This window comes from Schistocerca cancellata, chromosome 2 (genome assembly GCF_023864275.1).
Source record: "Schistocerca cancellata isolate TAMUIC-IGC-003103 chromosome 2, iqSchCanc2.1, whole genome shotgun sequence".
NCBI lineage: Eukaryota > Metazoa > Arthropoda > Insecta > Orthoptera > Acrididae > Schistocerca > Schistocerca cancellata.
In genome coordinates, this window is record NC_064627.1 from 426,749,375 (window position 1) to 426,770,085 (window position 20,711).

Below are 20,711 nucleotides of genomic sequence, written 5' to 3' on the forward strand. Positions count from 1 at the left end.
AACGGATAAGTCTGCAGTGGCAGAACAGTCCCAAGGAAAACCATACGTTTAATTAAGAACAAACAAAGCCACTGTGCAGGGTGAATGGGTTCTGGGAATCAATCTTTGAAGAGTGTGTGGAGATAAGAGTCCTTGATAACCTTGTCAACCGAGACAGTGATTTCCAACTTAACACTCCACCTGAAGATGAGAAATGCCTAAACTCAGCTGATAACCCAACAATATTTCATCATCAGAAAGATTGTTGCAGCAATTGCTTTTTGCTCTGATAATGCATCAAGCTTTTGCCTGAGCAATGTAAAAGGTTGCTATCAGCAGAAAGGTTACAATGGAACTTTTGCAGTGCCATCCATAAATCCCTGATGGCTTAACGGCATTCCTTGCTCCACCACGGGACTGGCAATTTGCCACGTTTAACGGATAACTTCAGAATAGTCACAGCAGTGACCCTGTGATGGCAGTAGTTACATTTTCAACAATGTCCCGGATGCTGGATTGGTGTTGGAATACAGCCAGGTTGCTGTAAAGTGTCCATCTGGCTTTGTTCAACATTTATATAGGTGACATGGTCACAGATACTGATGTATGCAGCAGATGGATCCAAATGGGAAAATGGTCACTGAAGTGCAAATCCTGTTTCAGCTAGCATGGGAGAAAAAAGTGAAAGGTCAATAGCTGCAGACGATCTGTTCACAGTGCTATATTAAGGAGGCAAATATCATTCAACATGAGAAACCTCTCCAATACTCAACCTCTGAGACAGATGTATGTAGTGGGCCACTGCACACAATGCACATAGCAATCTCTGAGAGGGAGAAAGAGACGAGGTAGCTCGTGGGTAACAGCCTCAAGAGTTTCGTAATTGACCAGTTCGTGAGACTGGAGATACAAGGAACACACAGTTATTTTTAATGGTGAGTAAATCTGAACAACTAATACTTTAAGGTGGGTGACTAAGTGCAACAAGGTACAAAATGGTACATATTGTGTTCAAATATTGCCACTTCATCCCTGTGCCCCTCACAACCTATTTCATCCTTTATCTGGATCATGCAGTCTTAGCACACGATGTCTGCAGGATTGAATGGGTCTCTCTTGTGTATAGGCACAAGGGTCTATCCTGTATTAAAAACTGTACTTCCTCCATGTGTGTCAAACTATTCACATTTAATTGCAGTACACGGGCTATTATTCAGAAAAGATCTTCTTTCACCCTGTCTCCATTTTGGTGACATGGTAGATAGCGAGAGGTGAAGTAGGATAACCTCTTGCTTTGTCTATATATGTATCCAGTTCATTTCAGTCATCTTTGTTGGTTAATATAAACCAGGAGGTTTTATTCTCTTTGTCATTTTAGTTTCTTGAATTTTCTGTTATTCTAGAAACACTGGGTGAGTCCTTCTGCTAGGACAATGTTTACCTGAGAAGTTTACATAGAAGTCTTGTGCTGTGCATGGTGATCCTGCTTCATGGGTGTCTTTCCAGCAAACAATGTTTCTAAGTTGAATGATGCAGTTTGCTAAGTTCATGAACCAATTATTTGAAATGGTATTTGATAATACATGTAAAAAAAACTTAGGGTGCTAAAGAGTATACATTTTACTGGGTAATAAAATCATTTTATTCGAACACACAAAATTTACATGCAAAATTTTCTACATCACATTTCAATCTTTCTTTAAATGCCTAAATCAGTTTGAATGGAACAAATCACATCAATAACAAACATTAGATTTCAAATATAAAAACAAATATTTAAGAAAACATCTCGAGGTAAAATAATTTAAAACAAATACATGTTATATTTATAAATGGTATATTAAAGCTTTAGACTGAGAAATTGAGAAATACAAGGGTAAATAGTACTTCGAAAAACAAAATGTAATGAGATATATTGAAATGAGACATCTCATCCACAGTATCATAATGAATCTGTAATGTAACCAGAGAATCTGTGTATATAAGAACGTGTAAAAGTGCATTGTATTACATGAATATGTATTTTCATGTAATGTAAATATGCGAAAAACTAGAACTTTGTTTATGAAGTGGTTTACCGAGTTTTGTCACACTAAGACAAATCCTCTCTCTATTCTTTATTGTACACTTGTGCCAGCTACATAGAGAACAGCTTCATTACATTCCGAAAAGTCAGAATGATATACACTTGTCTCCACAATCTGTTCAGCGAGTGACCTTCAGAAGGTAATGAGCATTAAAGCGTGACTAGGAACGCTACCTGGCAACAACAGATGTGTGCAGCAGAGTTTAATGTTTCACTAAATTGATACAGAATAAGTTCTTTCAACATGTAACAATGAGTTTATCGTCTTTTATACATATTTATACATGATAAATTTTATGAAAGATCACAGTTTAATGTGCCTGGTGAGACTAATGTATTAATGAATGTGAACATCAATATGATAAACATGCAACAAGATTTCACTGCACAAAATACTCCAAGGAAACTTCCTTAGAAAATATGTGGCAGTAAATTGAAGATAGGAGATAACTGTAGAAAAGACACAAAAAAGGAATTTCTGTGTTAATCACATTTAGACTGTTACAGTATTGACTTATCAACAGTGTATGAAACAAACACTCGCGAGTAAATGTTACCCCGAGGCTTCCTCAGAATGTATGAAACAAACACACTCGCTTATATGTTATTCAGAGTCTGGAGAAGGAAGATCAAAAGGTGAAATCAAACATTACTTTCACAGTATGAGACACCACTTCATCCCCTTAGCTTTAGAATTCATGCTGGAAGCAACTGTAAGTTAAACGTCAACCACCATCTTTTTGTGAATATCTGTGTTGCCCACCACCTGAAATAGACAATTCAAAACTTATTAAACTGTTTCACATTATTAAATGTTATAAGAAACTGTAATTTACCCATCATCATCATCATCATCATCATATTCTGTGGATCTGACCATGAAGGAGAACCTTCAGAAATGTTAATCTCGTAAAGTGAAACTTTTAGAACCTACGTAAGTATGGCTAAACTAATGGTTTCAAGAAGATTAATTCAGAGACCACATCTTACATATTTATAAAGATAGAAGTTTGGGGCAAATTTTAAGCTAAGCATCAAAACTAAAAGTTTACCTTGCCACCAGTTCACGTGGTGGTTCGTAGGGGTCTCCCTGGTGTAGCAGCTCACTCATCACCTCGTGTGTCAAGTCAAATTGAACAATGGAAAATCCAGGTTGGAATGTAACAATATTATGAGAAGGAAGTTGCTACTCACCATGTAGCGAAGATGCTTAGTCGCTGATAGGCACAACAGAAAGATTTTCACACTTAAAAGCTTTCGGCCAATGGCCTTTATCAACAATACACACACACACACACACACACACACACACACACACACGACTGCAGTCTCAGTGGGTCTCATTCTGGTTTCAGCTGCCTGAGATTGAAGTGAGTGTGTGTGTGTGTGTGTGTGTGTGTGTGTGTGTGTGTGTGTGTGTGTGTGTGTGTGAGAGAGAGAGAGAGAGAGAGAGAGAGAGAGAGAGAATAAGGCCACTGGCCAAAAGATTTAAGTGTGAAAATCTCCTTATTGTGCCTATCTGTGACTCGGCATCTCTGCTACGTGGTGACTAGCAACTTTCCTTCTCATAATACTGTTTGAAGTCAAATTGACTATTACACAACAGCAAAAGATGTTTAGCATTCTCTGTTTCAACTGACACAACTGTGTGGCGTGATAATGATTGAGAGTATGAGACTGCGTACCCTTTAACTCAAATAATTTGATGGCGAAAGCAGCAGTTTCAAGACACTGGCTGTTTATGTTAGCAGCAATCCACAGGATGCCCTTTTGTGGTGTTTCAAGACTTGGAGCACATTCACCATACATGGTCTAGACTAGTCTGCTTGTCATACCAGCCACAAGTTTGTCATTTTTCACGCAATTGACTAGTATGTTTTGTGGTGACATTTGTCTTTTGAACTATATCTGATTCAGTTGCTACAATCCTCCAATGATGGGGTTACAAAACAATAAGCAGAGTTTTGCAAATTTATTCTGAGTGTGGAGATGTAAGATGATAATTCCCTTTTATGTTTGAAGTTCAGTGATAAAGCTATGTTCCATTTAAGTGGAAAAATAAACTGCTAAAAATGAAGACTATGGGGTACACAAAAGACATACATCATGGTCTAGTTGAGAAATTCTCCAAAAATTTCACTTTTCAACAGGTCAGAGCACCACTGCAATAGAGCACTTCTTAACAATGAGCTATCTCAATGATGGAGTGGCCGTAAGGAGCACAAGGACCTTGTACTGCACCATCGGCCTCAGAGTTTGCCTGATCTCATGGTACATTTATTATCATCATCTTGTGAAAGATTCCAGCTTCGTGCCTCCCCTTCCAACAACTTGAGCTAAAATGTAACTCTTTACAGCAACAACAGTTAACGTACTCATTCCTGATATCATACAAGTATGGGATGAGTTTAGTTATTGTCTGAATGTCTGTAAAGTGTCCAATGGAGGGCACATTGAATATTTCTGAAAGGTAAATGAAAAGTCTGATCATATTAAAATTTAGCCAAAGTTTCTATCTTCATTCATTTAGACAATATAGTCCTGCGAAAATGGATGACTCTCCTTGAAACACCATGTATTTTAAACTCGTTTGTGTTTACTCGAGTAAAATTTATAGTAGTAAAGATAGTGCAGTCAACAATTAATACCACTACCACTGCTATTACATGATTAAACATACTTACAGAGCAAAACTCTTCAAAATTAATTTTCCCATCCTCATCTTTGTCAGCAAATAATATTGTTTTATCGACAATTTGCTGAAGCTGTGTGTCCTTCAAATTGTTACCAACCATCATTTTTAGCACCTGTAAAAGAAAACATGATATGGATATTCAACGATTTTCTACATTATGTTTAATCCATGTCAGTAGGGGGAAAAAATTACCTGAAACAGTTCCCCATTGGATATGTACCCATCATTGTCCATATCATATATTCTGAATGCAAACCTCAGTTTTGATTCCTTATCTCCTTTTACACTGAACTGGGAAACACCTTGTATGAATTCTGCAAGAATGAAGTGAACATAGATTTATGTGGAAACTAGATACATTATATCACTGTATATGTATCCCTAATTATTTCATAAATTGTCCAACATAAGGTGAATGAATTAATGAGAACTGTTTAAAAACGTCATATATCATATTATTTAGGATGACATTAACTGAAACGTGCTGAACTCTATTCCATGCATACATCATTACTCAATGGCATAAGTTGACTTAGTAGCTTTTAAACCATATTCTGTCACTGTCTTATAATATAGTTTTTTGTTTAGCGTCAACTTAAGAAATTAAATGGATTCTTTCTTGTCCGGCATTTTTTTCTGTTCACCAGTTTACCACAGTCTTTTATTAGGTAATATTGTTAGGCAAGTAAAAATCTGCACATTCCATGAATATTAATGTTTTGTAGTACAGCTAATTCAAGCCTACATGTTTCCATATACAAGTCTAGCAACTTAAAATCTGCAGCACCTTTTGAATAAATTTTATTGTGTCTAACTTTGCTTTGAAATATTCTTTAGGTGTTGGGACAGATAAACGTCTGTGCATCCTTGAGTGGAAAGTTGCGTGTGTGTGCTACTGGGTGTTGTGAGCAAGAAAATATTGTATCTGTAGTAGTTGTTTATCTATACATTTTGAAACAACGTTTTTGTGTTTTGATGTCAATAGCTGGGTACAGGAAGTTTACAGATTTGCTGCTAATCTGCACTGTGAACTAATGTTTTTGTGTTTGCTGTTCAAGTTATGAAAAAAATGTAAGCTATGAAAAAAACACTTTGAGGAGCACCACCTTGAGATCAGTATCGAATTGCCTGCTGGAACTGAATCGATCAGTCATGTGATTTTCAGGAAATGCTCTTCCTCACAGAAGGGAAGTAGAAGAGATTAATACGATCCAATAAAAACTGCAGGAAGAAACAAGGTAATGTTCCTGAATTGTTATAAATTTTTAAAGGTAATAAAGCACAGATAGTATTAGGAACACAATATTGGTTGAAATGAGAAGACAATAGCAACGAAATGCTAAATTCAGATTGGCCAATGTCTGTCACAAAGACAGATTAGACACTAATTGTGGTGGTGTATTTATTGCAATACAGAATTTGATAATATCTAGTGGTTTAGTGCAGATTTTGAATGGTCTGGGTAAAAGTAAGCATCACAGGTGGGTCAAACATGACAAATGGATGCTCTTGCAGGCGACCTGCAATATGAGCAGTAGTGGCTAAGCACTTCCAGAGAGAACTTGGTGAAAATCAGGAATATGTTTCTTGATCACACTAATGTAATAGGGGAGACTTCATCTTCTTATCTACACAATGAGAGAGTTATGCAAAGGTATGTGCTTGCTGGGTTCCTCACCGCCTAATAGAAGACCATAAAGAGCAACGAAGCACTATCTGTGTGGAACTGCTTATCCATTATGAAGCTGATCGTGACAATTTTTTTTAAAGCATCATCAGAGGCAATGAAACATGGGTTCATCACTTCAAGCTAGAAACAAAATGACAATCCGTATGGCTCATACCACCTCCTCTCCAAAGCAAAAGTTCAAAGCTGCACCCTCAGCTGGTAAAGTCACAGTGACAGTCCTCAGGGACACTGAACAGGTTATTCTGTTTGATGTCCTACCTCGTGGTGCAACAATCAACTGTGAAGTGAACTGTGATACCCTAAGGAAATTGAATAAAGGACTTCAGCATGTTCCATCGCCACAAAAATGCAACAGACTTCTCCTTATCCATGACAATGCACGGCCCCACACAAGTATGTGCACCCAACAGCAGCTCACAAAACTTCACTGGACTGTTCATCATCATCATCATCATCATCATCATCATCATCATCATCATCATCATCATCATCATCCACCCTATAGCCCGTATCTCTCACCTTATGACTTCCACCTGTTTAGCACAATGTAGGATGCACTCTGTGGGAAGCAGTATCTCGATTATGGGGAGCTTATTGCTACAGCAAGACATTGGCTCTGACGGCAACCCATAGAGTGGTACCACGAGTGCATACCTTCCCTTCTAGTAAGGTGGCATGCAGTGATTGCACTGAAAGGAGATTATGCTGAAACATAAGAGTTTTGTAGCCAAAAATTGGGAAATAATATGGTGTACTGGAATCCTGTGTAAAACCAACCTGCTTTCAGAAAAAATGTGTTGCATTACTTATTGAACAGCCTCGTACAATATGCCAAGCAAGCTTGTGAAGGATGGAAAAGGGTCACCGTGGTTCAACAGTTATGTTAGAAAACAAAGAGCTTGTTTCATCTTTGATTTAAGAAAGGTCAAACCCTGGAAGATGAACATAAGCTGAATGAAGCCAAAATGAGCACAAGGTGAGAAATGCAAGCAGCTTTCAATGAATTTAAAAGTAAAATGTTGCCAAATGGTTTGGCTAAAAATACTACGAAGTTTTGGTCTTATATAAAGTCAAAAAGTGGTTCAAAATAATCTTTTTAATTCTTCATTGGTCATACTCACACCGAAACAGAAGAAGACGGGGGGAAAAACCAACACAGTGAATTTAGTCTTTGGTAATTGATGAAAGTGAAATAGAAAACTGACTAAAACTGCTCAACAGCGGAAAGGCAACTGGGCTGGATGAAATATCTGAAGTGTTACAGAGATAATTTGAAACAGCTTGCTCTACTTCCAGCAGTAGTTCATCATTATTGTATGATTATATGATAGCGGAACAAACACTGGTAACAGTTACTTCTGTAAAATATCTGGGAGTATGCGTGCGGAACGATTTGAAGTGGAATGATCATATAAAATTAATTGTTGGTAAGGCGGGTACCAGGTTGAGATTCATTGGGAGAGTCCTTAGAAAATGTAGTCCATCAACAAAGGAGGTGGCTTACAAAACACTCGTTCGACCTATACTTGAGTATTGCTCATCAGTGTGGGATCCGTACCAGATCGGGTTGATGGAGGAGATAGAGAATATCCAAAGAAGAGCGGCACGTTTCGTCACAGAGTTATTTGGTAACCGTGATAGCGTTACGGAGATGTTTAGCAAGCTCAAGTGGCAGACTGAGCAAGAGAGGCGCTCCGCGACGCGGTGTAGCTTCCTCGCCAGGTTTCGAGAGGGTGCGTTTCTGGATGAGGTATCGAATATATTGCTTCCCCCTACTTATACCTCCCGAGGAGATCACGAATGTAAAATTAGAGATTCAAGTGCGCACGGAGGCTTTCAGACAGTCGTTCTTCCCGCGAACCATACGCGACTGGAACAGAAAAGGGAGGTAATGACAGTGGCACGTAAAGTGCCCTCCGCCACACACCGTTGGGTGGCTTGTGGAGTATAAATGTAGATGTAGATAGACCACTGAAGTGTAGCAATTGGGAAAAAGTGGAGGTCATTTGCATTTGCCTTAGACAGACACGCATAATTATATGTCACTGACATCAGTCAGTTGTTGAATTATAAGACACGTTTCATGTTCATGCATTATGATATTCCTGGAGACAGAAAATTTTCTCTATCAAAAGTCAACATGGGTTCTGGAAACTGTGATCTTATGAAATTCAGGTTGCTCTGTTTGTCTATGAAATCCAGAGTGCAATAGACATAAGCACTCAAGCTGATGCCATGTTCCTCAATTTCCAGGAGATTTGATACAGTTAGGCACTGTCATTTAGTCAACAAGCCACTTACTGAATATCAGACCAGATTTGTGAATAGTTATAGGACTTTCTTGGAAATAGAACTCTAACATATAATTCCTAATGCAATGAAATCGAGAAATGTACAGGTTATTTCTGGAGTACTGCAAGGGCATCTTATAAGGCAACTACTACTTATGCATAACATTGGAGGCTCTGTAACGCTATTTGCAGATGATACTGTCGCCTACAGGAAGACTGCAGTGCCAGAAAACGGCGGCAAAATGTAGGATGACATACGGAGAATTGACAATTCGTATAGGAAATGGCAGTTGACCAAGTAGGCAATATAATCACCACACTGTGCAAAGAATCTACTACTGTTCAATTAAACCATAGGCGACAAATCCATGGAAGGTATTACTACCACATAATACCTATGAATAACCATCTGCAGCAACCCAAACTGGAAAGATCACAAAAAACAAAATGTAGGATATGTAAATGGCAGACTGAGGTTCACTGGGAGAATCTTAAGGAAATGTAATTCATTCACAAAGGAAGTGGCTTACAAAAACACTTGCTTGATTCTTGAATACTGTTTATCAATCTGGGACTGTTGCCAAGTAAGATTAACAGAAGATATAAAGCAGATCCAATGAAGAGCAGCCTCTTTATTACAGGACTATTTACTCTCAACACATTCCAGTGGCACACACTACAAGAGGAAGGCAACAAACAAGAAACATAGCTATATCAACTGTAGTCGGTCACAGGTGCAATGACCACTACTGGGGGCTGGGAGAGCTCTTGGCAGTTGTCAGAAGGCACTCAAGGCACACCTGGGGTGGCCCGAATCCATGTGATGGTGAGACAGGAGTAACTTCAGAATGGAATGGCATACAGAGGTAGCTACAGAGAAATGATTGTGGATGAGACAGTTTTTTACTATCCCATTTAACTTTGACAATTATCTTGATATGACCTCGTCTCAAGTGTGGTTTGACATTGACTCTTGTAATTTCCTCTCGGCACGACATGCGAGGTAGGCTTAGGTAGCTGAACTGCCTCTGGCAATCATGAACAGCTGGAAAGCAGCCATCTTACATGGAGAATGCCAACTCGATGGCTGCTGACTTGGTGGTGGTGGCTGGAGCACTTGACATGGCTCTGCTGCCAGCATAATGCAGCTATGATGTCTTCTAGTTTTGCAGCAGATGATGGTGTCACCCATACTCAAACTATGTACCACTGGCTGAAAAGCAGCTGGTGGTCTCCAGTGGTACAGAGAGGGCAGGTATGATGATGAGTGGTCTCAAAGAGATGGCAGTGACATGTTGGCTGCCAAGGGCCTGGGCGATCAGGTCGTGGTTGGGAGTTTGCAGTCTGTGGTAGTAGTTGTTGCAGTGTGATAATTATGGAATATACTCCAAGGCTGTGTCATTATAAATCATGGTGATAACTGACACAAACAAGTGTCGTGCATGGCCTTGCAGTGCTGATGACCTACTTGGCTAGGCCAGGGAATTAAATGCAGCTGCCTGGCACTGACTGCACAGAATGAGCCACATTTCTGTGTCATGCGGAAGCGTCTTCAACAAAGGAGAGTGACCAAGATGCGGCTGAAATAGGTGGAACCGCAGACCGTCTCAGAAGGTGGGACAGTATCCCGGGCCACTGACACACATAAGCTTGGTGTGGTAAAGTCTTGCTGTTGCTGATTATACCAATCATTGTCTGGTGACAATCACTGCTTGGGACTCAGCACTCTGCCTATGGCACTGGCTGTGGTCTATGCCATTACACAACAATGATGTCTTGTAGTGCCTGTCCACATACAACACAGTACATCATCTACATATCTGAACCAGTATATAATATTTGCACTCAAAGGTTCTTTATTCAAGAGAAGTTATTCAAAGTTGTTACTAGTTGCTTTAAAATCAGCACATGGTATCATGTTCCAAGCTTGTCCTGGAATGGATAATTTATTTGCCTTTATTTCCCAGCTTTTACTTTGGCAACTGACATTCCAGAGGCTACAAGTTAAGATACCATTTCAACTTTTCAACCCATCTGACAGAAGATATTTACAAACTGAGGAGTTTTTATATTCAAAATTTTGTCCAAATTATATTCCAGAATCATTATAGCCAATTATTACAACAAAGTGTGATTTCCATTGCTTACTTGGTGAGACATTCCACAAATGTTGCTGTGGCAAGGACAGTGATGTTAGCACTTTAACAGAATGTTCATAACCAATAAAAATGTTATCTTGTACTGCTAGGCTTTCTGGGCTCTCGTAGGGACATGAAAAACTTGTGTTATCCACAGTAGATACTGATGATGCATATCATATGGCCAAAGTTCATATTGAAGCTTTCACATTGAACCCTGTATAAGGCAAAAGTTGTCCTCCACAGATATGAATAGAGCTCTGAATTTTGGTAGAACAACATGGCTGTTCATGTCATTTTATAAAGTACCTTACCAGTGTGCTGTCTACACAAGATAAGGAAAAAATTACTGTGTGCACACTACACAGCATTTCTCTGCATTTCACTTCACAGTGTTAGTGGTAATATTAATGTCTTGTGGTAGTTGCTATTCTGCATAACTGCATCAGAGAAAATTAAGTATTCTGGTATTTTAATTGAAGGTCGTGTAGTTCCTTTGTGCTGAGTTGAGACTGCAGCAACTGGAGATAGTACTATTGAGTAGCTTGTGATTTTTATCATAGTAAGCTAAATTCTGATTATGTTGAGACAATGAAGTTAGATGCCTGAATTTTTCTCTGTCCTGAACTATACATATTTGGCAGAAACTTATTATGGTTCCACAGTCATGTAGTTGCTCAGATGTGAAGTCAATCCACTACTATTTTTCAGCTCCCAGTGTCTTGTTTCAAAGTCCTTCATACTGGCATCAATAAATTGGATAATCTCAAGATTTTACAATGCTACTATTAAAATATGATAATATAAGTGGTCCATGGATATTGAATAGTTCACCCATTCCATAGGAAAACGTCTCGCCAATGAAAAACTACGTGAACAAAGCATCAACTTGTTAATGGCCATGAGGGTCAGTTTCAACAACACACTATTTTTAATTATGAAATGCTATTTCTCAAAGTCTGTTATTTGTTTACATATTTGCTCTCCAAGAGGGCTGAATTAGGTGTTAATGTCCTGGTGACATTGTGATGCAGCACTGCTGATAGACAATCCGTCTGATTTAGAGTCAGTAAAATTTCTGTACTTTTTTTAACGATGCTTTAGTCAATTAGATACCTCTATTTAGCTGAATCGTGTTAGTGGTGATAAAATATTTCCAATCTTTGAAATTAAAGAAACAATGAAAGCATCACGTATGCTCTGTGTTACTGCATGAATGCAAAAAACATAGGAAACACCACATTTTTGTTCTTGGCAAAAGAAAATCAATTTGGTGAGTTAATAGCTGATGCAGCTGTTTTTATTCAGATAACACTGAATTACTGTGTTGCCATGCAAGCTTAATTTAGGAACACAATAGAGTAATGCCAATGGCCATGGCACCTTGGATACAACAGTCTCCCCCCCCCCCCCCCCCCCCAATTACCAAAGTTAAACAGTGTCAGGCCTGCTTAATACTTAGATGGGTGACCACCTGAGAAACTGGATGCCACTGGCTCAGGAACACCCATGTCGTTGAAGTGGTATCAAATTGAAAGACTTGCATACGGCTGTTGAGTCATTATTATAGTCAGGCCTGATAGTCTAGTGGTAAAGTGCACGATTGGACAGCAAATTTGCGGGATCAAATCCAGGCCAGTTGCCAACAATTTTCAATGTGTCTTTAATCTAGCGTTTACCTGTCAATGATGTGAAGTGTCACCAAGGACAACACTTAGTTCAGATACCATATAAAACTGTAGGTTTCCTTTCTCCAACTGGATAATTGGAGCTGACTGGGAACGCACAAGTCGCCAAAGTGGTGCCCAATTGGAAGACTTTCACTCCACCATTGACACACATGAAATTATTATTACTTGGAGCAATTTCAACCAAACTTGAAAGAAATGTGACATTCTATATGGGAAATACTATCATGAAGATAAAGCAGGCACACCACTCCCAGAGATGGATATTTCTGGGATGGGGTTGGAGATAGATTCTGAGGACAATGACAAATAAGGATAACTCTGGAATGTATGGCCACATTTCATCCAAAATCTGTACAAACATGCCTTACTATTAAGGAAAAAATGCTGGATGGGCAAGGCTTCCCTAATATCTCTGTTTGTGAGGTGGGAAAATGGTGACATTTATCTATAACTCTGGAATGCCTATGGCGACTTCGACCAAGTTGTGTACAAATATGACTTAATACTTCAAAAAATGAAGGGGGCAGGGGTGGGAGAGGGGGGGTTGGGGTGGTGGCAGGGTATGGTATCCCTAATAATGGGGGTAGGTGATAAGGAAGCAACTTGAAGACAAAATCAACAAAACCAACAATGGAGATGGTGGTGAGAAGAGGTTGACAAAAATCATAAACAATGAATATTAACATTGAATTCATAATTTTGGGGTTGCTAGATTGAAATGTGAAAGCTCTGATGACAACTGATGCATAGAGGTAATGTCAAGGTTGGAACTGGAAGGAGATGACAAGAAAATATCTGATATTAGTATCATATCCAAAGCCTTCACAGATGATTAATGATAGTTCTGACGAAATTTCAACTATGTTGATGTGATACAAAAGGGAACGGGTTGACATAAAAATAATTGACTGGTGAACACCAGGTAATCAGGTAGATTAATTTATACATTAACTTGGCTCACGTCGCTGAAAGTTCTCCGTTATGGATCTGTTGTGTCATAGATGACTGGTCTGATGCAGCTATCTGCACTACACTATCCTAGGCAAGCTCCATCACCTCTACATAATGACTGCAACCTATAGCTATTTGAACCTGCTTACTGTAGTCAAGCCTTTCTCTCCCATCACACTGCTATCCCCCTTCTCTATCATCAAATTGGCAGTTCTTTAACGTCTCAGAATGTGTTCTATTAACTGAGCCCTTCTTTTAGTCAATTTGCGCCATAATTTCATTCCTACTCAATTTGATTCAGTACCCCTTCATTATTTATCCAATCTACTCATCTAATCTTCAGTATTCTTCTGTAGCACCACATTTCAGTTCTGTACCAAGCTAATACCTTCAGATAAGACTTCCTTATATTTATATTAGACATAAATACATTTCTCTTTTTGAGAGTGTAGCTTTATTGCCAGTCTGCATTTGTATCCTCCATACTTTGGGCATTGTCAGTTCTTTTGCTGCCCAAAAAACTCCTCTCCTACTTTTCATATCTCAGTTTTTAATCTAATTTTTTGGACATTGCTTGAGCTAGATAAACTATTTCCCATCACCCTTGTTTCACTTTTGTTGATATTCATCTTTTAACCTCTTTTTAACACACTAGCCACTCCAACTCAGCATTCTGCCCTCCTGCTGGAGAACCAATATCAATGATTAATGCAAGAATATATCTAGTATCACAGGACTCTTTTGCCTGCTGAACACTCTGGGCAAAACTCATGAACAACCCTTACTATTGGGTAACGGTGCACAGAAAGCTAACTGATCTTAATCAAACCCAATATGGTTCCAAGAAGGGAACATTTATAAATGACACTGCAAAATAAAGGAATTGCAATAGCTGACAATATCAATGAGAAATATACTGTAGCCATCATGATGAGTGTCACTGGGGGTTTTGATGATTTTTTGGATTTCTTTCTAAAGTTTAGACTGCTTAAGTTAACCACACATTTACGTCCTTCAGAGCAATCAATAGAAATCTCCTGATACAGAAAGCAAACTGAGGACTGCTGCAAACAAGACTGTTTACATGCAGCTGAAGAGAAAGTTATCAAAAACTAGGCATCCCTGTATTAGAATATATGGTATTCCGATTAGTAATACAGTGATAAACCAATATTTCGGGTATATCTGGATGAGGATAAGACATACATGTCCAGATTTCTTCAGTCTGTGAAAAAGCCTTGAAGCTTATGCATATACTAGCCACTACTGAAACAAAAAAATGTGAGGTTACTACTGAATCCTATTAAATTTTATCATGATACCATACTTACCTCTGTAGTCAGTTCAGTACAACTGTGTAGGCAATCAATATTTAGCAACACATCATTATAAGGATCTATGATGCTTACTATAATTGAGCCTGCACAAATTAATCCCTTACACTTGCAGTGGGCTAGATACAGCAACTCCACATGCTCACGTGCCTACCTCCAGCCAATAATGTAATGCAATTTTTTAGGCATCTCTTTGACACCACCTCACTACTCAGTATTGTCACAGTGCTATAGACGGCTGTTGCTTTCACATGCAGCTGTTTTGCATTTTGCAATTAAAAGCTGCTGTGAGTATCAGGGACACATCTGAACTATTGACGATGGACGAAGGCCCCTTAGTGTTACTTGGCATATATCAAATGACCTATAGATCTGGAGGAGGGCTGCTCAAGATTGGCTCAGAAAAACTAATTTTAGAACTGTAAGGAAATAACTGGTAAAATAATAGCTGAAAAGAAAGAGTTAAAAAGATGGATGAGCAATAAATGGTAACAAATCCAGGACACCACCAGGCATGGAAAAACAAGTATGTAATACTTTACAAGATGTTGAGGGATGTGCGAAGATGTGTCGATTATGTTTTGGAATGTAGGCTCTGTTGAAAGACTAAAATGTAGTGTACATCAAGCCATAGGTTAGGTTGTATGGTGATGGGTTGTGTGTTTGCAAAGACAATGGGTGTGAATACAAAATGTTAGTTCTTGTGACTCACTGTCTTTAATAAACCTTGTAGTTTAGGTTATTTGAAAGGTGACAGTTTTGGCAGTGAGGAGATCATGTGGTATAGGCTTCTATTAATAAGATGGGACACCTCCACATTGCTCTAAAACTATGAGAAACGTTTTGCCCTTCAAGCAGTGGATGCTGTAGGAATAGTACGGCTTCCCACAGACCGGAAAAAAGGAATACAGCATTCCCATTTTCAAGGTCGGTCAAAGGACAGATGGCCATAAATAGAGGTCTCCATTGCTGAAGGCAAATGCTTGCTGAATTATAAAACTCTTTTTACACAGAGAGTTTATGACCTTTTTCGTGATTGAAAATACACTATGGGAACCAATATGCATTCCACCAATAGCATTTTTTCTTTTTCTTTGCGTTGAGACTATCTCACTATGTTCATCCACAAGATAATGAATGCAATAGACAGCAGCAAACAGGTTGATATCATGGTGACTTCCAGAAGCATTATAATTAGTTCCACACTGTGTTCAATGAATAAAAAATGGACTTTAAAATAATAAAAGTATAGTGAAATCCAGGAAGACCTGCAAAATGTCAACTCCACTTGGGAAAGAGCCTCTCCATGATGCTCTGATGCTTACAAAACAAACCCATGACAAAACATGCAGCTCTCTATGCTCCACTCATCTTACATTGTAAGGTTCTCAGACTGCCAAGCAGTACTCAATCTATTGAATTATGGTTTCCTTCATTGTTGAGTTACACTGTCTTATGATTCTTCCAATTATTATCAGTGTGCTTTCTGCTTTCCTCCAACAAAGGGAATGATTAAAAAATAATTACATGATTCACAGATATACATACTGGTAAATTCGCAAGAACCTATGATGTTAAATAGGAACCAACCAAATGAGGCCATACAGTTCTAAGACACTGAATATTGATGGAGTTTGTTCTGCCTGACCATTCTAATTTTGATTTAGCTCAATCATTTCAGACAAATGCCAGGCTTCAATAATATAATGCATGTATTTCATATCATTAAATGCCAGGATGGCTCCTCCAGGAAGGCCATAGCTGGCCACCTGTTCCATCCTCACAAAAATCTTTATACGAGGGTTGGAACTTTAATAGTGGTAACTATGTATTTACAGCTCATACAAAATAGATGTGTGTTTCAAAGTTTTACTGACCTTCAAAGTCGTCACCAGCATTGCTTATAACCCATTGCCAGTGTTGTGGAAGTCACAGGATACTCTTAGCAGTGCCAGTTGTGTTGACAGAGCAGCACGGTCTATCGCCCGATTAATTTTTAGCAGTTCTGAAGCGAATGCCTTGAAGTGTTTCCTTCAGTTTAGAAATCGAGTTGAACTCACAAGGGCTTCAGTCAGGGGAGTGCAGTAGGTGGTATAGCACTTAGTAGCCCATCATTCAAACAAATCAGTAACAGCTTGCACTGTAGATGTTTGAGCATCATCCTGCAAAATGATGGTCAGGTCCTGCAAAAAGTGTCATCACTTCTGTGTCTATGCTGTTCATTTTTGGAACACAACCTACGACCAGCTTAGAGAGAGAAGTGAGGACACTTTCTGCAGGACCTGACCCCCAATTTGCAGGACAATGCCCAAGCATGTTCAGTGCAAGGTGTCACTGATTTGTTTGACTGATGGGGCTACTATACCACCTACTGCACTCCCGACTTAAGCCCTTGTTAGTTCAACTCAATTTCTAAACTGAAGGAAACACTTCATGGCATTTGCTTCAAAACTACTACAAATTTGTCAGGCAATAGACCACACTGCTCGAACTGTCAACAACTGGCACTGCTAAGAGTATCCTACAACTTCCGCATCACTGGCAATTGGTTATACACAATGCTGGTGTCTATGTTGAAGGTCAGTAAAACTTTGAAACATGTATTTATTCTGTATGATCCGTAAATGAGTAGTTGCCACTATTAAAGTTCCAACCCTTGTATAATCTGTGTTTCAAAACATTTGTGCTATTTATTTTCATTGTACTATGATGGTAAAAACTGAAGCATATTCAGACGACACCTGGATGAATAAATAAGTAAACAGCCACTCAAAATATAACTCCTTTCCAACTGCATCTTGAAAAATGATTATGGTGGTAACGTCAGACAATTACAAACCCATAGAAAGCCCCAATGAACCCTTCTCATACACCACTAAAAATGGAACAGGTAAGGAGGGAAATGATAGTGCTAGCAGAATTACACTAGACTTTGCACTGTTGGTGAGTTTTGTAGAATAGATGTTTATCTTACTTAGGAGGACTATACAGATAACTTCTGTTTATACTGTACCCTGCGAAATTCTACACTGTGGCTACTGTGCATCAAAAGTGGAAACACCTTGCTTGGATAAGTGCAAGCAGAATAGATATTGATACTCCTAACACGTATTGAAAATGAACACATTGCAAATATATTGTCTCTGCTTGTATTTACATATTAACACATTCATGCAGTGCATCATATGTAACAAAAATAGTAATTAGAAAAAAAATACAAATTCTGTCTTTGTACTTTTATCTTCTTGAAATCTTCAGTCACTAATTTATATTTAATGTATGTGTGTCCACTCCGTCATACAGCTGAGAAACAAATGTTTGTACTAACAGTCTTAAACTAGCAGAAACGGCTGCGATTTTAGAAAGAAAGTACGGTAAGGTATATTCTAAAACAATTTTGCTTTTATTCATAACAGCTACAGCTACTAATACAAAAAAATGGGAGTTTTTTTGACTAACCTTTAAAATCCACTTCGCCGTTCCCGTCGGCATCAAATATATCTATAACGCGTTGTACTAAAGGATTCTGCTGTAACTCGGGCAGTGACATAAATTCATCAATACTCAAGGAACCTGAGTTGTCCAAATCAAGCTTTCTGAAACGTTTCCCAAGTCGTCGTATTTCATCAGCATCAACTGAAACACAGATAAGTGCGTGAGGCAAAAACAATTACACAAAATTAATGAATCGAAACACTAACACCTACTTACAGTTTGAACATAGTTCCATAGGAAGAGAACTTTCATTTCCCTGCAAAAGATACAGTCATCTTAGAAAGCATTCAGGCACAGTTAAATTAAGTAACAGCACAATAATTTAAAAAAGTTCGTTTCACAGAGCTTGAAGTAAAATATCACTTCTCTTCGCGTACAGAATGTCGTATGCATACAGAAGCAGAAAAACCCTACGAAATGTCAACCAGTGACTGCATTCAATTGAATCGCTCAAGAGATAATTCAGAAAAAATTATAGCTGATACTTCATTAGACACACTAGATATACAGCATTTAAAAAACACACAAAATATTTTTACCATTTTGTGTTTTTCTTATTATTCTTGCTTGTCAAAATCCAAAGACGATATAGGTCAAAACCAAAGATGAGAACAGCCACTGTACGCTTTCTCTTCCTGCACCAAAAATCTTCGTTTTCGAAGAGATTACTCAATACTCGCAACAACTTTTCAGACTTGTCACATCTATGATCCTCCAGTCCAGAACTCAACTCCAAATTTCCACTACGATATTGGTAATATTAGCTTCTTTTCTACCGTTGAGTCAAAATTCCGTTCATATAATTATCAGTACGATTACATATGAAATATTTTCCATAATTCATTTCCTGCTGGGTAAACTTACGTATGAAGGTGCAGATTTATTTTTACTTTTTTATTTATCTCATATTTCGTAGATCTATGACCGACCTAAATTCCGTTGTTACAGAAAGCAGCAATTATGTACAAAAAATCTGTACGTCGGATTTCAACGGTTTGCACTATACATTAAATAGTTCAATTCCAAATAGCCCAATACACGTCGACAGTGGAGTGTGTACAAAGCGATAGCCAAAAAGGTACATAAAAACATTGTCAGATATGCAGAGTTTTATGAGAGTTTATAACACGTTACAGCGTAAATCACATAAATTCCCGTAAGAAACGGAAACATATTTCAGTAATGTATTCCTTCGGCCGTTTCTTAACTTTATTTAGGTCATTAGTAATAGATTCGATACTGACAGGAAGCCTATAGTGAACTTCATTATAGACTAAGAAGAGACTTTAGTAAGTCTCTCTACAAATTAAACTTTTTTCTAGTGCCTTGATCTTAATATGAATTGTTCATTTTGGGCAATGAAATGTTCTTGGCACCTAAGTGCGTAAGAGGAAAGATTAATGATGAACAAAGCTGCTCAAATAATTTTTTGCATGAACTCTTCAGTTCCGTTGACTCTATTTTGTATTTCAAATACTTTTTCTTCTGTATTCTTGGTTGCCCAGAATGTTAAGTAGCAAGACATGATTGAGTGGAGACATGCTACTGTTGATCCATTCCTGCAGGCATTGAAAGAAAATAACTATGAAATACAGGAGAAGGTACTGCTAGAAGCTGCTATGGCTATAGTGCAGCAGGACTACGAAGGCCTGCATAAGCTAACGAAGGAAGATTAAACTGTTACTGAGGCTCTTCAATCACTAAAATTTTTCGATATATCTGAAAAATACGAACGTTCTTGTCCTGGGAATACCACGTTCATATTATTTGGAGGACTGGTTGTGTGTAAACCAAGAAATTAGACATACAAACAAGAACATAAATAGTATAGTATAAGGGAATCATAATATGACCCATGTTGATGTTCTTGAAGATAGAGAATTGTGCACAACACATGTCCTTACCTGAATGAAGAAGGCAAAGAACTGATGGCCAAAATAATGATCGAATGAAGTGGCACTGAAAGGAAAAGCGCTCAGAGCTACTGTAACAGAATTGCTTGAATGGGAAGCTCCAGATCGTGAACCTGCAACATGAGCTGTAGGTAAAGCATCTACACCAAGAGAACTTGAAAAGACACATTCATTGTTACCAGTTAGATCACAATCTAGAATGGTAACTGATGGATTGCTTACATCTGACAGTCCAGTGTAAAGAAAGACTTCAGATAAAAACCAACTACTTCAGCTTCAGGTACACTACAACATCAGCAGATTCAGAAAAAAACAGACTCATTGCCAACAAGCACATCAGCAACTATGACAGTAACTGAAGGACGGTATTTGACCAGGTGTCCAGTACAAAGGCCATGACAAATGTCAAGAAAAAATAAAACAGCAGCAGAACCAGGTGGAAACGAGA

General features: G+C 38.4%; 1 protein-coding gene across 1 annotated transcript; it reads right to left on the reverse strand.

Annotated features, from left to right (window-relative positions):
• Window positions 1-1,645: 1,645 nt before the first annotated feature.
• On the reverse strand, window positions 1,646-19,006 carry LOC126161893 (calcineurin subunit B type 2). The gene is made up of 6 exons (XM_049918035.1): window positions 18,890-19,006; window positions 18,567-18,606; window positions 18,315-18,491; window positions 4,953-5,074; window positions 4,750-4,872; window positions 1,646-2,831 (listed from the first exon to the last, which is right to left on the reverse strand). Exons 1-6 carry the CDS (start codon window positions 18,890-18,892, stop codon window positions 2,784-2,786), a joined length of 513 nt encoding a protein of 170 aa, XP_049773992.1. The 5' UTR covers window positions 18,893-19,006; the 3' UTR covers window positions 1,646-2,783.
• Window positions 19,007-20,711: the final 1,705 nt, after the last annotated feature.